The sequence below is a fragment of the Genypterus blacodes genome, unplaced genomic scaffold (genome assembly GCF_046128005.1).
Source record: "Genypterus blacodes isolate CSIRO-AG114 ecotype Tasmania unplaced genomic scaffold, CSIRO-AGI_Gbla_v1 ptg000438l_1, whole genome shotgun sequence".
NCBI lineage: Eukaryota > Metazoa > Chordata > Actinopteri > Ophidiiformes > Ophidiidae > Genypterus > Genypterus blacodes.
In genome coordinates, this window is record NW_027467208.1 from 3,040,956 (window position 1) to 3,058,126 (window position 17,171).

At 46.8% G+C, this 17,171-nt stretch overlaps 2 protein-coding genes across 2 annotated transcripts; one reads left to right on the forward strand and one right to left on the reverse strand.

The window, feature by feature from the left end:
- The first annotated feature begins 2,202 nt into the window (after positions 1-2,202).
- susd5 (sushi domain containing 5) lies at positions 2,203-12,894 on the forward strand. Its single transcript, XM_076139441.1, has 5 exons — positions 2,203-2,611; positions 3,456-3,633; positions 7,186-7,295; positions 8,182-8,370; positions 8,893-12,894. The coding sequence occupies exons 1-5, from the start codon at positions 2,527-2,529 to the stop codon at positions 10,914-10,916; spliced, it is 2,586 nt and encodes an 861-aa protein (XP_075995556.1). The 5' UTR covers positions 2,203-2,526; the 3' UTR covers positions 10,917-12,894.
- A 566-nt stretch (positions 12,895-13,460) lies between these two features.
- crtap (cartilage associated protein) lies at positions 13,461-16,857 on the reverse strand. Its single transcript, XM_076139657.1, has 7 exons — positions 16,232-16,857; positions 15,512-15,661; positions 15,007-15,178; positions 14,781-14,909; positions 14,504-14,649; positions 14,319-14,402; positions 13,461-13,796 (listed from the first exon to the last, which is right to left on the reverse strand). Exons 1-7 carry the CDS (start codon positions 16,703-16,705, stop codon positions 13,749-13,751), a joined length of 1,203 nt encoding a protein of 400 aa, XP_075995772.1. The 5' UTR covers positions 16,706-16,857; the 3' UTR covers positions 13,461-13,748.
- Positions 16,858-17,171: the final 314 nt, after the last annotated feature.

Here is a 17,171-nt window from a genome sequence, read left to right on the forward strand (position 1 = left end):
GTCTCCCTGTCCTAGATTTCATGATAGTTTCCAGATTGTTCTTCCGTACAAACAAGTCCAAACTATACAAACTGTTCATAGATAAATAGATCAAAGTGTTCAAAACTAAAACTGGACTAAATGATTAGTATTAAGACCCCACATCGCTGCTAGTAAGCCTCATATTCATCTATTCAGAGCCACGTCACAGTATAGCAGCATAGCACACACTTGGTCATGCTTTCTGCAAAACACAGTCACATCTAGAAGTCCACTCATGCCTCCACCAAGGCCCAAAAGTCCTCCAGTTATGACTCCATCTCGTAATGATGAGATTAATATGTGTGTGTGTGTGTAGAATTTCCGAGGCTTTGGCCAAAGTTAAGTCTTGTGTGGTGCAATCATCTCTTACCCATGTGCCACCACATCTCACTGCATGGCTTGGTACTGTAACGAAGAATCTCTCATCAAAAGTCAAATTAATGATCTCAGTTCTCGAAATAGCCGAGTATCTGTCTCATCCTGACTCGACTGTGGCTCTCAGCTCAGTGTCGAATGTGCCCCAATGCTCCCAATGACACCGTTAATGTCAAGCAAGGTCATGTCTATTTAAGGAAGGAAGGAATCTCAATTTCACATGAAGATACACTGTGTGTGTGCAACAATGTATATGTGTCTACTGGCTAGAGCACAAAGTACGTGCACACACACTTTTACTCCTGTATGTTGCATGTATACATTCATCAATCAACTCTCTAAGCCACCATCATTGACTCTTAGGCTGTTGTTACTATGGAAACCCAGGCATACCTACTTCCCTCTCTGCGTGGCCTGCACGACTAAACGACCCATTACTTCTGAGTCAGTTGCCCACCTGTATCACACCTCTCATGTCTCACATGGGAAGTCGCCCGTCCCCCACATCCTCTAAGCAGCGGTGTTGTGGTTGGCGTGTGCATGCGTCACAGCGTAGACGGTGTGTTAGGGGGGAGCAGTGGTGTGATGTCTGGGTAGAGCCCCCCTGGACACCTGCAGCAAAACAATTCTCACCAGCCTTTCCGTGATGGTGCAGGTGTGAATCACTGTCTCTCTCCTCCGTGTCATCCCCTCGCCCCTCCCTTTTAAAAAACCCCTGCCCTTCCAGAAATAGCCTCTGAGCGTGAGTCAGAGGGAGGTTCCCACTCCACCGACCAACCCTCCTAATATGACACTCAATGTGTAAGAGAAGCACTGTTCGGAGGATACCGGAAAAGAATCAAAGAGATGAAAACACATAAGTGTGACTCTGATTCAAACCCAGCAGCAGGTGCCTCTGGTAGACTGGGATGGAAGATATTGGAAAATGATGGTAATAAAAGGAAAAGTGTGGGAGGGGAAAGGAAGAAGAGGAGTAAGTGTGAATCCCTAAGGAACCAGATATCATTCCCTCTATTTTCCTCCATGTCATCCCTATACCACCTGTGAATGACAGACACATGCAAGAAGGCTGCAACTTCAACAATACAAACCTTGTGTCTGTGTGTTAAAACATGTTCTCTGCGATAAGTCTGCACTTTCTATGCATAAGGTTTCATTGCATACATTGTAATTTTTGCCAATGTATATATAGTATATAGCAGCACTGTGTGGGCTGCTATCTCCACCTGCAGATTGATTGAAACAATGACTGCATCTCCAAAAAGCTCCAGGTCATCCATCTTTATCTCACTCACTAAATGGGACACATGCACACTCAAAGCAGCGGAGAGAGCGACAGAGAGAGAGAGAGAGAGAGTGAGAGGAGGCACTGAATGGTTCAAGCTCAAAGGATCAGCTTCAGTCGGGTGAACTGAACCTGAAGTCCCTTATTAGCCAATGGGTGCTAAATTGTCCACCAATGCAGTGCTAATGTGTCACCGGCCAAATCACCTCCTCCTTAGCTGAGCCCTATACTCTCAGCTCACAATCAACAGGTTGAGCCTTAATTGGTGCTTTGCCCACTGGCACTTAGGCAGGACCATATATGGGGCCAATCTACAGCTATTTGCCCAATGAGCCCCCATCCAAATCTAAACTCTCTCTCTCTCTCTCTCTCTCGCTCTCTCTCTCTCTCTCTCTCTCTCTCTCTCTCTCTCTCTCTCTCTCTCTCTCTCTCCCTCTCCCTCTCCCTCCCGTGCGTAAAGGCGCACTCCTCCGGTTTACCGCCTGTGTCCACCCTCGAGATTCTGAGCCGTGACGTATTTACTAACAGGCAAACGCGGATTTTCACACCGGCGCTTCATCTGCTCGCCAGGGAGACTATTTGGAGAGATAAACTGCGCCTCGGTCCCCGCGCCGCACCAACCGGCTTTCTTCCCGTTTTTCATCCGCACGTCAACAAACCCAAACTTCCACCCGCTCAGTCCACCTCTGCACGCCGGAGGGGAAATAACGGGAGTTCAGCCTCTCCTCCATCACTCTGACCTGCAGTTTGAAACTTGTGAATATTACTTTGCAGAAGTTTTTGGAAACGTTTTTTTTCCTTAATACATCAAAGAGAGATTTTGCCAACACCGGGGGCGCAGAAACATGTTGGATCGCTGCACCCAAAATGTCTCATTCCTCTTTGGATGCCTGGTGTGTCTGGTCATGACCTCTGGCCTTAATGCAGATGGTAAGTTGATGTCTTACAGCTGTTTTAGCAGAAGAAAAATAGACGTGGTAATGGATTCATCCTAACATTGCTGGAGATGCAAATGTCATATTGAAATCAAATAGAATTTCAAAGAAATATTAATTTTAGATGAACTACTGGGGCCCACATGTGGATAAAAGCTGTGATATGATATTAAAGTAGTTCAGCAAGGAGTTTCAGACCTGCTGATGTATCATTACGCAGAGTAAAGGTGGATATGAGTCAGCAGCAGAATGATCTCTCCATCAATTGTTCTCAAATGATCTTAAATATTCATTACACATACATTTATGGAAGATGTTGACATTATATTCTAGCTATATATATAGACCAGACTGTTCATGATGGTAATGATGCAGCTGTGATGCACCAAACTGATCGGGGGACAATCTGTCATTCCTGATGTGGAAGCGGATATGTAGATTTGCTTACAGACCTGAAAGCTCCCTCCTGAGCTTAACTTCATGCAGGCAATAGTGACATTTGTCTACTGTTGATATCAGGCAAATCAGGGAAAATGTCAATAATTCAACTGTGAAGTTAGTGTAGGATAGACAAAACAAAACAAAACAAAAATGAATAAAAATGTAATTCTCTCAGTAGATACTTGTCCGGTTCAGACGCCCTTATGTGTGACATCACTTTAATCAGCATATCCCTAAGAAAACAGATCTGTCTCATATCACTGCTCGATGTCAGTTGTAACTATATGAGATAACATTTCCAAATGTATTCTGATAGGTATGATATCTGTCTCCCCTCAGTCATTGTTTATATATTAAGCTTCATTAACGGTCCACTAATCCCCTCTTCTTCTCCCTAGGTCGGGTTTTCTTGTTAGACCTGAGGAACTCCTCTGGCCTCCAGGGTTTCAGAGATGCAGAGCGAGCCTGTGCCACACAACACGCCCGCCTGGCATCAGCAGAGGAGCTCCATCATGCTGTGGTAGAGTGCGCCTTCTCCCCCTGCACCCGAGGGTGGCTCTACGGGGGCACAGTGGGGTAAGAAAAGAAGAAGTCATAGATGTGAATGAGTGTTTGTGTCGTTGTTGGGATTATGGGCCTTATAGTGATGGCGATTGTTGGGTGAGATGAAAGCAGAAAACAGGTAAAAGCTGACGTGATCAGAGAGAGGACAGGAAGAGAGTGACACTTTTGGGCAAAGAAAGAGGAAAAAGAGAGAGGAAGAGAGGGAGAGAAAGGGTCCTTTGTTCCCTACTGGAAGAGGAGGGAATTCTGAGCAGGGGTGTCATGTCGACAACTGCCTCCATTTACACCTCTCATCTCCACGGTAACATGACACACAGATTTCAGGACCAAGAGAGGGAGAAATGACACGTTGACAACCTCCCAGTTTATATGGACCAGGTTAAGTTAAGTTTAGTTAAGGTAAGGATTAGCAGCAGTGGGTCACAGTGCAGCACCCAAGGACGAAAACTCCCGGACAACAGACTCTGGTGCCTTGCTCAAGGGCCATGGCAGGAGCATTAACCTAACACTCTGTGCTATGATAGAGACAAAGTGTTGTAGCCGATCTAAATGGTTTAATGGTAATATCCATTTAAGGGCTGTTGTGTACTTGGTGTTATGAATTGGTAGTTTCATAGGATCAGATACTCGTCAATGTATTTGAAGTATGAATATGATTTGATTTGGTAAATTTGTCCACACACTGCTTATTGTGTTTCTCTGTGTTTGTCTGGCTCCTGATCCTAACTTGTGTTTGATGTTCATGCCACCTCGCTGTTAAATGTTTGGTGCGTGACACAACGATGACTGCGGGGATCAATTTGTTTTGAGTAAAATTATCACAACCCACATTTTCTCATAATTCTTTATCAAAGGTGAAGGTTTTGGCGTCAGCGATGTCGCGTAACGACACCAAACCTAATGGCATAATGGCTGTCTGCTCAGAGGAAGAGGTGGAAGAGTTTTTTTTCCCCTTCTTTTTCTGTGCTCCCTGTTCTCAGTGTTGGCTGGTGGACATCAGCTTTCACACCCTCTTACCATGTTTCACAGTGAATCATCCATCTATGTCTGTCTGAAGCTGTGTTCACCTCCACCTCCTCACCCTCACCCCCACCTCCACTCTGTCCCTTAGTGAAGCCAACGGACAAGAAAGGAAAACAGAAGTATTTCTTCTTGTACAGACACTATCTGTTTCGCACACACACAGACACACGCACACACACTTCCCCATTCCCATATTCCCATGTCAGATTAGATCAGTGATTCTCAAAGTGGGGGGCGCGGCCCCCAGGGGGGGCGCAGAGCTACTCCAGGGGGGCGTGGGACCGTTCCAGGAAAATAATGAGGCGATACGTTTCGCTGCAGGAGAATGAGCATCCAGAGCGCCCCCGTCAGACCGATCAGCAGTCCTGTATTGTTTAATAATGTCTCGGGGGTCCTACTGTCTGTGATTTCACCGGCAAGCGCGCCGGCACTGGGACATTCCCGACAACTGCGTCCCCGGTTGTGCGTGCCGGGGACGACATTGGCACCGGTTTATTTGCTTTTAAATAATCTAAAAGCAAAAACGTGTTGTCTGTGATTTTCCCCGGCATCGGCACCGGCAAGTATTTCTATCGTGCCGCCCCATCGGTCGGTCGCTCGGTTGGAGGGAGGGGCGCGAAAAATTTATGATCTATAAAAGGAGGGTGAGAAAGAAAAAGTTTCAGAACCACTGGATTAGATAGACTTTTGATCAAAGTTTTTAAATACAAATCAAAATTTAAACAGATAATTGAGGGGAATTCCAGGTTCCCAAGAATAAAGACCACAACTGTTCACTACAGCAAAAATGGAGTGATATTTGAGTTCACATATGCTCTTATTTAAATTCTAAATCATTTGATCCATAGCTTCCAGTATAACCCAACACAGACCCTCTCCTCTTGCTCCTTCATCCTCCCTCTTCTTTTCTCAGCCTCCTAATATTCACGTCTGAGCGGAACATATCAGAGGCGTGTTTTTGGAGGCGGTCTTGCGCTCATATGTGCTATCAGAAACGCATCCACATCATTTTCAGGCCTGTTGCATAACGCCAAGTCTGCCTCAAAGTGACACTCCACACACACACACACACACACATGCATGCAGGCCATAACATCTTCCTCCTACCTGTCAATCATCGATCAGGCTGCCCCGGTAACCAACCACAATATTATGGCTTGTGTCCTCAGAAGATGAGATTATCAGTGGATTTATCACACACACACACACACACGGTACACACACACATGTGCCTTTCTAATTTTCCTACAACAACACTAATTATATTTCTTAATTTAAAAAGCTGATACTAAACCACCACAGCCTCTTCATCCTTCATTTGGACAGACGTCTCCCTCCGATTTGCTCGTTTACCCACAGTTCCCACTTTATTCTGGCAATATTTCAACTTCATTCTCCAAATGTTGCCACTTCGCTCTTGATATCTCCGTTTTTCATTTTGTAGAGAGACTCAAAGTGATTGTGGCGACCTTATGCTCACTCATTTTTCATTCGGGGTGCACACGTCTACCTTTGTTCCATTTAAGTGCAGCCCTGGCCTCAGTTTAATGTGAAAACACTCTCTCGTGGGCTGGTTTTTCCTGCTGATTTCTGTTTTAGAACCCATTTGTCTCTCTCTGACTTTTGTCCTTATAAGCTTAACGTAGCACCAGAATGCCGTATGACTCACAGCCGTTCTCACAGTCACATTGTTACTCACATTTTTTCAAATCACCGATGCTTTGATTAGCTGCTCAAGTGCACGCACACACACACACACACGGACACACACACACACACACACACACAAGCATAGACATGTGGTAATCTGGGCACTGATATCAACAACATTGCTGTCCAAATCAGCTGATAATGAAAAACAAAATACTGTTATTCTCTCTCTCTCACTCGCTGACTTTGACTTTTCCCATGCGACTGATTGGTGTAAGATTTGATTGCCCAGGACGTTGATTCTGCTACTTTTGGATAAATTGACTAATGAAGCCACAGAAACTTAGAATAACACAGCAATAAAAATACACTTTTCACTCAGCATTTTTAGGCCTGGTGCACCAACTTTATTATACATTCAGCCCATGTGGGACTTGTATAAAGTTATATGAGGTTTCAGTCCCTGCGGTATATGAGGCTGACAGTGACTTAATGCTTCTATAAGTGAATATCCTCTCTGTACTATGGAAACATTGTGCGATAGGCTGCAAGCGCTGATACAGCAGCGTGTCTGAGCCATGATGTGTGTTTCTGCACTCTGACGTCATGCTGTAATAATATTTGAATAAGCAACAAACCTGAGGGTGAAGGAGAGAGCAGCAGGTTTGTGTGGGTGTGTGTGTGTGGGTGTGTGTCCGCATGTGTGTGTCCCACAGGCATAAAGCAGAGCTGATATGTGTATGAACTCACTCACTCATTTTATCAGAGGTGTAATGCACCAAATTGTGAAATAACAGCTAGTGCCAGTTACTCTCCAATCACAGTTGAATTGAGTATAATCACACAGAAGAGGAAGTCATTGATGATTTATCTGTTTTATTCTGTTTTTAGGACCACGGTGTGTAATTTTGTTGGCAGCGCATTGAAAGCTGTGGATGTGAGAACAGAGAACGCCACAGAGGACGCTGCACACCTGGACGCCTTCTGTGTCAAAGACAAGGGTCAGTGGAGACACACACACACACACACACACACACACAAATACATGCATGCATCTGAAACGGCTGATCCGAATATGAAGAGGTTGTGTGCTGTGTGTGTGTGTGTGTGAGATATTTCCTGAGGTGTGAAAGAGTCTGTGTTCCTGCCTTCTCCCACTGCCTCTCTCCTCTCAACACCCACCTACCTGTGTGTGTACGTGCGTATGCATCATTGAATAAGAGTGTTCATTTAAATGTTTTTGGCTGTCACTCAATGCCAATCAGTTTGTCTTCTCATGAATATTTGCGTGTTTGAAGGGTTGCTGGTGATATAACATCAGCCGTGAATGTAAACCCCCCATTGGAGCTGAAGCTAAATTCCACACACCTATTCCACTGGCAAAGATCTCCGAGTGGAAGGGGCCAGCAGTTGGTTTTGGATCAGGCTATTATTGGACACCACCCAGAAGAGGTCTCTGGTCCTTCCTCACAAACAGTAGGCCCACTGTGGCCGTTTATACACTGGAATGAACTCTGGGAAAATGAAAAGTACACGGAAACGGTTAATGGAAAAGAAACGCGGCTTCACAGGGAGGCTTGGGCTTGTGCCAGCGGCTGTGGTTATGCGGTGATGGGGACACTTCGGATCATGGATAGGGTCACTAAGTTAGGGTTATGTTATGGTTTTGAGGTATATTCTAATCTGGTATAATAATAATCTTGAAGATTGAACCACTTAAGCCCAGTTTGTTGTCTTCTCCTATTACTTAAAGATAGAAACAGAAACAAAACTGATGATGAAGGGGACTTTCAGGTCCATAACCCAGACTGTCCATTGAGTAGCCCTTTATAGCACTAGAAGGATGGATGGATGTGTCATTTTTGTTTTAAATCTTTTACATTACAGATGTGCCGTGTGGTGACCCTCCGTCCTTCCCTAACGCCCGCCTCCAGGGACACACAGGCTTCGAGCTGGGAGACGAGCTGCTGTACGCGTGTGCGCCTGGTTACGTGATGCCCAGTGGACAAAGTGCATTCAGCCTCCTGTGTGACAGCTGTGGAGAGTGGTATGGAATGGTTCAGCTGTGTGTCAAAGGTAAGAAGGTGTTTCACCCCCTTGTCCTCCTCTTCAAAGCTCCGAGCTCTGACCTCGACAGAAGAACATACTGAAGTCATCCTCGGCACTTCCTTGCTTGTTATCTCTCGGTGTTGTTAGGTGACCAGGGCTTGATTTCTGACTTTCAGAAAACAAAGTGTTAGCTGTGAGTTGGGATGAAAAAGGCTGCTATGACGCCTCAGTGTGACATGCCATAGTGTGGCCCAGTTCACAGGAGAAAGGGAAGGGGGCAAGAGTCGTCTATGAAGGCAGAATGCCAAGCCTGTGTCCATGGATGTTTAACATGTCTGTGCCTCAGGACCATACCTGTTCCTTGAGCCCCTCTCAGAGTTCCATTGTTAATGCAATGTTTGGGGTTTCATCAGTTAAACATGCAAACATAGAGCAGGTAGGGATGGAAGGACCAGGATTTAGAACCACTGATCCAGAGAGACAGTGGAGGAGAAAGAATGAGACGTTTTGTCAGTTGATCACATGTAGTTGCTCTTTGTGTTTCCGCAGATGAGACTGAAAGTCATGTAGACTATGAAGACAAGTTTACAGATGCTTATGAAGAGGCAGAACTCCATGGCAACGAGGAGAGACCAGTGGAGGCCCATGGCGAGGTGTATGAGGTGGTACACGGAGCAGCACACCCAGACGAGACGATGGTTCAGGAGCAGCAAGAAACCAGCTTCAGTGTCGAAGTAGGAGAAGAACATCAAGACCAGCAGGGAGAAGAGAAGGATGGAGGAGATGAGATAACAGTGGATGAGGGAGAGGATGAGCAAGGTAGTAAATTGGAAGAAATAGTGGAAGGAGGAGTCATCCAACCGCAGGAACGGGCTGCTGACGACTCCACAGGCCATCCGATACCAGAGCAGGAGAGGGAACTGTTGGCAAGGTCTGATGCAGCAGCAACAGAAGCTCCTGTCTCTCTTCTGTCCCAGAAACACCTCTTCTGGTTCCCATCTGAGGCTTTCCAGGAGCAGGGACTTCCTGCCTCCACCAATCCAGACACACAGACCACACACAAAGTCTCAGGTGTCCAATCAGAGGAGAGTAAAGAGCATGAAAGCCAAGAAACCCACTACCAACATCCAATTGATCTTGACAACCATGATCATGAGCTGGACAGTGATGATGATCATGACCAAGAGGATCACGATGAAGACCACAATGACAGCCACCATGTCGACAAGGATCTCTATGACAAGAGTCGCCACAATGACAGACAGGATCATGATTCTGATGACAGTCACCAGGATGAAGATGACCATGATGATGTGAAAGTTTACATTCCAGCTCAGCATGATGATCTAGATAGACGCGGTCACTTTGAGAGCCATGAAGATCACGATGACCACTATGACATGGGTGAACATGAAGATGAACGTGATCGCATTCGCTATGGCAACCAAGGTGATTACGATGACCATGATGATGATGTTGAACATCATGATCACGAAAGCTATGAAGATCATGACGATGTGACTGATGACCATAGGGAGGATGATGGAGAGCATCCTGAGGAACATCCAGACCACGATGACCATGATGACCACGATGACCATGATGATGGGGAGGAACATTATGATCTGAATGAAGATGAAGATGGTGACCGTGATCACTATGATGATCATGATCATGACCATGATGACCATGACATCTATGACAACCATGACGATCATAATAGCCATGAAGATGATGAAGGTCACCGTCATGTAATCTTCCCTATGGTCACTGATGTACGTCACAATTTCACCCAGAAGGAAGAAGGACAACAGCAGGTTACAGCCACCACAGATGAGACCTGGCTGGACGGCTACCCTGTTGTGGCAGAAGGCAAGGAGAAAGACAACTCCAAAGAGGACAAGGTGAATACGGAAGATAAGGAGAGAGGAACTGTTGTCACGGTGACAGACAGGCCCAATGAGGTGGAAGGTCGTAGCCGTATCTCCTCCACCAGCCAATCAGAGGTTCCAGAGGACCACACCATGGAGCCCAACATGGAACAAGAAGGGGTGGAGGAGGTCTGGCCCATCTTTGGGTCCACCGCTGCCCCCTCCCCTGACAGCTCTGACCCCTCAGAGACCCTCTCGTACCCAGAGACCCTGGACTATGACACCCAACAAGCAGCTCCCACCCCATCCTGGATGGGCGACCTCACCGAGCACCCCTTCCTCGATCACGGCCCGGCCCCGCCGCTCCAGGACGGCGGCATCGTCACTGGAACCGGCGGGGGGAAGGAACACACAGAGCACAACCTGGTCGGGGAGGTGGGGGAGAGGGGTGAGGTGGAGGGCGAGAGGGGGGAGGCGGCGTGTACGGGCGAGAGCTGCCCTCCCCTTCCACCCAGCGCCGTCGGCAGAGGCCCAACGGTGGCTGCCATAATCGTGGCAGTGTGCGCTGTGGCCACGGCGGTCGTCGTCGGAGCGTGGTGTTACCGACGGCAACAGCAGAAGAGCTCCATGTACGAGATGAACGGCAAGGGCAAGAGTCAGAGCAGGTACGGCCAACAGATAGAGATGCAGCAGAAGGTCTAAGAGCGAGAGACGAAGAGAGAGAAAGAGGGATAAACACTGAAAGGAGGGACAAACTGATGCAACCCAGAGGGGGGGAGGGGGATTCAGAGAGGGAAAGCACAGCCCCTCATCTCGCTAGACTCTACTGCATATCTGAAGATTATGGATAGGTACCTTCAGTCAGCTTCTACAGACGGTAAACAAAAATATCTGCCGGGTTCCCGCGCCAGCCAGCCGCCTGACTCATGGCAAAAGAAGCGTATCCATGTTTGTTGTACCTACTCAGATGTTCTCATAGCTCTAGCATCTAGCTGGAGAGGTCGAGGGGCCCGTGCCTGGACTTCACTCGGCTCCAGGAAGTTAAGAAAAAACGAGATCAGGGACGTGGCTGCGTAGAACGACCGCGACATGAATAAATATATGAATCCAGGCGTCAACCTCCAAATCTGGTGGACATTTGTGGTAAAGATTATTTGTGTTACATTGTTGTCGTTGTTGTCGCCTTCATTGATACATTGCTTTGTTAATTGTCGTTATTTTTGTTTGATTTTTCTATTTCTATCTTTTTTTTCTGTTAATTTGAGGGTAGTGTTGTTTAGAAATTAAAAAAGTGTGTACGTTGTGTCCCTGAGCACTAAAGCAAAGACGGCTTCAGATGATCAGTTGCAGATTTGGGCATGTGGCCACCCAGTGAACGCCCTGGCTTTGGTCAAACAGCTGAGAGGGGAAGGGGAGGGAAGGAGAGGCAGATATGAAAGAGGGAGGAGGGGTGAGGGAGAGAGACAGATGAGTGAGGGATGATGGGAGAAAATATTTTAGGACGTTCCTCCTTCTGTTAGTTTTGACAGTCGGCTGGTGAAAGATTTAAGAGGGGGGTGCCCAGACTGCAGACTCAGCCCCTACGTGTGTGTGTGTGTGTGTGTGTGTGTGTGTGTGTGTGTGTGTGTGTGTGTGTGTGTGTGCGCGTGCGTGCGTGCGTGTGTGTGTGTATCTGCGTCTGTCTCAGGTCTGTGTGATCTGCCGGTCAGTGTTACATTGTCTTTGAAGATTCGTGCTGAGGAACCAGAGTGGATGCCGACGGCGTTCGGGCCAACCAGACATCAAACGGTGTGGTGTTACCATGGCAACAGGGGGGGACACTCGCTTCGGGAGTTGTTGATTTATGATTGTATGATTTGCAACAATGTCAATTAGATTTTGATTTTGCCTTTGTTTTTTCAGAATATTGCAGTTTAGAAAGTCAGACTTATAGTAGGAGGTTTTTACATAATGAGTGGGAGTCAAATAATAGAAACTAAAATTGCCAATTAACAGTACAAACAAGCCATTTCTACACTAAATATCCTTTCTCAGAGGGTTTAAAGTGACCTGAAGTGTGTGGTAATAACTTCATTTGAACGTTTGTTACTCTTGGCTATTGTCACAAGTGGGTTGTAGCTTGTATATGAAGAACTGTAACGCACCATCAGTCATGAATAATCATTTAGTTTTGCCACATATATTTTTGTTTCTGACATCATATCACATCCAGCCTTCACAACTCAACAGTAGGAATAGTTTTACTCTATTTGCATGTTGATGACTAAGATGATTCAGTAGAAAATGAAAGTGAGATTTCTGTTTATACGTGCATGTTTGTGTACATATAAGTCTCTGGCTGTAGTGATCTGCTAAGTGACAGTCGAGTTCAGTTGATGCTGTTTTAGATTTGACCATGTGATCCAGACCCAACACCTGAAATCACATCTGAAGTCGTGACAATCACCCAAAGATTAGATATCAAAACAGGAAAAGGTGTGTTTCAGCGCTTAGTCTCATTCATATCATTTAAAACTGTCATTGTGTGTGTATTTCTTAATCTCCTCCATGCTGGTGTGTGTGTGATGTCAGGATGAAATGTGTACTGTATGTGTTTTCGAGGTCACAATAAACTCCTAAACCTGTGACTCTGTCGTTTTAATTGACTCGTATCTCCAGTGTCATGGTCCACTGTGGTCATCAGTCAAAGGGTGGACGCGTGTGTGTGAAGTTGTCACGTCTCAGGGTGTAACTTTGACTTATGACCTCCATACCCTGACACTTTAGGACTTGGATCTCAAACTTTAGGCTCCTTCACCAGCCCATCATCTGCTGTCTATCTTCTGATGTGTGTTGAAACAAAAAGGGAGTTTAGAAAGAGATGAAAAAAAGGAGATGAAAAAGAGGAAAATACTAATCAAAGAGGTGTCTAAATGCACACAGGGGAGGAAGAGAATCCAGAACGGGAGACAAAGAGAGACACAGTAGGACAGAGAGCGTTCCTCCCTGTGGGTTTTTGACACGACTGTGTGACAAACTGCACAGAGACTCAATGTTCAAACATTATTAAACAACTCAGTGTTTTCTCTGGCTGCGTCTCTCTGCTCAGCACAGACGTGCTCCCGTTGCGTCTTAAGGACCCTGCTGCCCCCCCGCCCCCCCCTCCTTGGCTCTCTGTGGGAATTTCTGATCAGATTGGAATGGAAGTTATTCCCGAGCCAGCCGTGTGTTCACAAGAGGTTTGATTGATTTTTTATTGAAAAATGGGAGCATCTTTGTAAGACAACAAACATCATTCACAGTGGAGGAACGGCTTTACAAAAACAAGGAGTAGAACATCATCACTATTGACATTATTAGGATTTAACCACAGTTACTACACTGAATGTTCCAATGGCCGTCCTGTGTATCTAGTGCAGGAAATGAGGGACATGTTCAGGATGTGGCGCTGCAGATGAAATGCAGTGAGCGATCAAAGTCTCATATAAAAACCAATAAATACAGTACATGCTGGTGCCGATTTTGTTCTTTGTTCTTCTGCATTTCCAGCGTGGACTAAACAGCTTCATCCAGGGTCTCGTCTATAAACTCCACCACCTCCCCCTGTAGACACACAAACACACACGCGCACAGACACAGACACAGACACATTAAAGTTATTTTATGTAAATTGCCGTAATTCCTCACAGTCACAGTTTCTTATGGGAGCAGTGCAGCATGTGATCCTGGTTCATGTTGGGTTACCAGGCAGACCCTGTGCGGAACTGTGATTTAGCAAAATGCAAGTGTCGTGCTGCCACCCCACGGTCATCTCTGGTACTGCAGCCTCGTAACAACAGGGGCGCATACTGTATTGTACCGCAGACAGTCACGTGACCACACTGAGGCATTCAGGGTCTCTCCATAGGTTATATAAGGACTCAGCTGATGAGAGCCTCAAACGACCCGAGCTAAACAGGGACTGAATCTAAAGGAGCGCTGCTGGGGTTTTTTAGGGTGACGCTGTTTATTCTCTCCCTTTCATTTCACCCAGGATGACCGCGTGGAGGCATCCCGGGACAACACACGGACGTCCACACACACACACGCCAACACCCGGATAAATATGCAAACGTGGACACGAACCTCATCGTCGCCCACCAGACGCTGTCTACAGAACTCCAGCATCTGTAGCTGTAAGGTAGTCTGGTTGTGGTACCGCACTGCTTCCTGCAACACACAAGAGGGAAATAGGTGTGTGTTTGTGTCTGGGTTCAGTAGGAAGAGAGTGTGTGTGTGTGTGTGTGTGTAGATTATGACTGTGTCCTCACTGGTCTGGGGATGAAGTCCTCCTCTGTCAGGTCCCATTTGCTTTTGTGGAACTTGTAGTAGGCCACGTTATTCTTCATCACCTCATCATTGGGGTCAAACATGAGGTAGCTGGTGGCACACGGTACTGCGTTCTTTAGGTCATTCACTGAAAACACAAACAGTGATATTATGGAATCACACAACCAGCCTAAGCAGTTCGGATGACAGCATGAGTGTTATGGTTACAAAGCCAAACTTGAGTAAGCGATGATGTAACTGCAAGGAAATACTACTCACATTTATAATAGGCAAACTGCAGGTAGTGAAACATGGTGGCAACAAACTTTTCCACCACAAAACCCCCGACGACAGGGGTCAGCTCGGTCTCACACTCCACCTTCCTGGTTAGGACCTCGATGTAGTGATCTGGAGAGGAGGGAGTGAGGCAAAACACTGAGTAGGACAAAAGGCGAAACAGTGGACAGAGGACAGAGACACTGAGGGGACGGAGGGATGAACTGACCGGCTATGGACGGGTAGAAGTCTTTGAAATCGCTGATGTCCCTTGGACCCTCTGAGGCGGCCAGACACTCGTCATACACCTTGAAAAAGTCCCTCAGCGCCAGCTCCATGTCCGACACGGAGGTACGGAAGTTCTCCCCGTTATACGCCCTCACTGCACGGATGAATAATTTCTGCAACAAAAAGCACAGAACGCAGAAATGAATTCTCTCAGATCCATGTAGTGACAAAGATCTACTCCTCTTCCTTCTTTGATTAAATGACCCCCGAAGGCCTCCAGAGCACATGTGGGACGATTCTATAATAACATGATGGTAAACAGAGCAGCTCGGTCAACCACTTCATGCCTACCACACCCACAGAGCCAATAATAGGATGGTGTGTGTGTGTGTGTGTGTGTGTGTATGTTCATAAAGATGTGTGTATGGGCGTGACTCCTTCTTGCAGTTTTCCCATCCACTCTCTCCTACTACACACAATTGACTGTGTGTGTTTGTGTGTTTTACCTCGTAGGATTTGGTCTCCAGGTCTTTGAGATGTTCTTCGGCCCCGGGCAGGCTCTTGTAATAGGCCATGTTCTTCTGCATCATCTCGTCGTCCGGGTGCTTCAGCAGGAAAGTGTGGGCGGCAGACACGGCTTTGGCCAAGTTGTCAGTCTGGGAGAAAGAATAGAAACAGGGAGAACAGACTGAGAACAGCTCGGTACGTCTGGAAACTAACCAAGGGAGACGATTTCCTTTACATGTCTAGAATCCTAAACAGATGAGAATTAGATGTTTCCTTTATCTGATTTGGTCCTCAGACGACAGGTGGAACTCACTTTAGAAGCAGCTGCCTTAGACTAGCACAAGTATATTGGTATGTGTAGACCTTAGATCCAATTCTGACACTGATCCCAAATCCCCAAGGAGCAGAAAAATGCCCCCCTGTGGCCACTTTGACATGTTTTCAGTCTTCTCCCCTTTAAGAGCAGAGACCCCCCCTGTGCATCCGTGGCAGGTATGTGACGTCATCAACCCCTTTAGGGCAAAACTCCCTCTCAGAACAGAAACACAGATGATGCAGCTGAAGATACGTATAACCACTCATGCTTCTTGTCAGGGTATCAGTCATTAATATTCCATATATCTATCTAATCCCACACACTCCTACTATGTTTACATCACTTGTATGAGTGCACGCCTCTGATTCCTCCACATATGTTGTGTCACTAACATGTCGCTTACTTTGAAGTAGGCGTACTGCAGGTATCTGTACGGTTCTCTCCTCTCGAACTCCACCATGGTGTCCCGGCTCGGCATGCTCTGTCTGAAGGCAGGCAGCCCCTGTTTGCAGCGCTTCAGGCACTGCGCCCTCTTCATCACGTTACCAAACGCCCGCAACTCCGGAAACTCTGTAAACTTCTGCTCGTCGTCCAACCTGACGGAGCTGCAGTTGAGGTTGCAGAAGGCCTCGCTGTCCCGCAGGAGACGGTAGAGCCGCAGGGAGACTTCGATGTAGTCCACGGTGTCTTTCCACTTCTCCACGGTGTACTGATCCAGCGCGTATTTGTACGCGGACTCCAAAGGCATGAGCTCATGCCTGGGGAAACTCCTGAAGCTATATTTCTCATACTGGGAATAAACCGCTGCGAAGCAAAGCGCGATCAAAAGCGTCGAGAGGAGTCGGGAGGTGGAAGTGAAAGAGGTGGAGGGAGCCATTATTAAAGTTTGCCAAACGGTGAAGAGGGGCGGCGGGGAAGGTCTGACGCTGGTGTGCGTGGGTCGCCTTAGGACCGCCTCGAGTCCCACCACGTATCCGGACAAAGCCTCCCCTCCCCCGGCCGCAGCGGAGGAGCACTGGGGGCCACCGGAGCTGCTCCTCCCACTAACTCACCAAACTTAAATCACTGCTGTTTGCTGGCAATATACAGAATAATAAGCAAACAAGCAGAGAGATGATGACACAAGCGTATGAAACAGGGCAGTAGAGTGAATTTCTACACTTTTTTAGAGAGTTGTTAAGTTTTTTTATTTGATCTAATTGAGTACAGATTGATAAACTTGTTCCTGTTTCTTCCCTTTAAAGCGGAACAAATGCTGTTTCCTCGCCGTTACTAATTAAAGCTCTGGTGAGAGCAGCGGGTCCCTCCCCTTCATGTTGCCACGTATTAACATTCCTGCCCCT

Excerpts from the sequence above, each read along its gene's own strand:
- crtap (XM_076139657.1), bottom strand. The coding sequence starts at position 16,705 with ATGGCTCCCTCCACCTCTTTCACTTCCACCTCCCGACTCCTCTCGACG. Across the intron at positions 15,662-16,231 it reads TGCAGTACGCCTACTTCAAA|ACTGACAACTTGGCCAAAGC; the intron begins GTAAGCGACATG and ends TCTTTCTCCCAG. Across the intron at positions 14,403-14,503 it reads AGGACTTCATCCCCAGACCA|GAAGCAGTGCGGTACCACAA; the intron begins GTGAGGACACAG and ends TGTGTGTTGCAG.
- susd5 (XM_076139441.1), top strand. The coding sequence starts at position 2,527 with ATGTTGGATCGCTGCACCCAAAATGTCTCATTCCTCTTTGGATGCCTG. Across the intron at positions 7,296-8,181 it reads CTTCTGTGTCAAAGACAAGG|ATGTGCCGTGTGGTGACCCT; the intron begins GTCAGTGGAGAC and ends TTTACATTACAG. Across the intron at positions 8,371-8,892 it reads GGTTCAGCTGTGTGTCAAAG|ATGAGACTGAAAGTCATGTA; the intron begins GTAAGAAGGTGT and ends GTGTTTCCGCAG.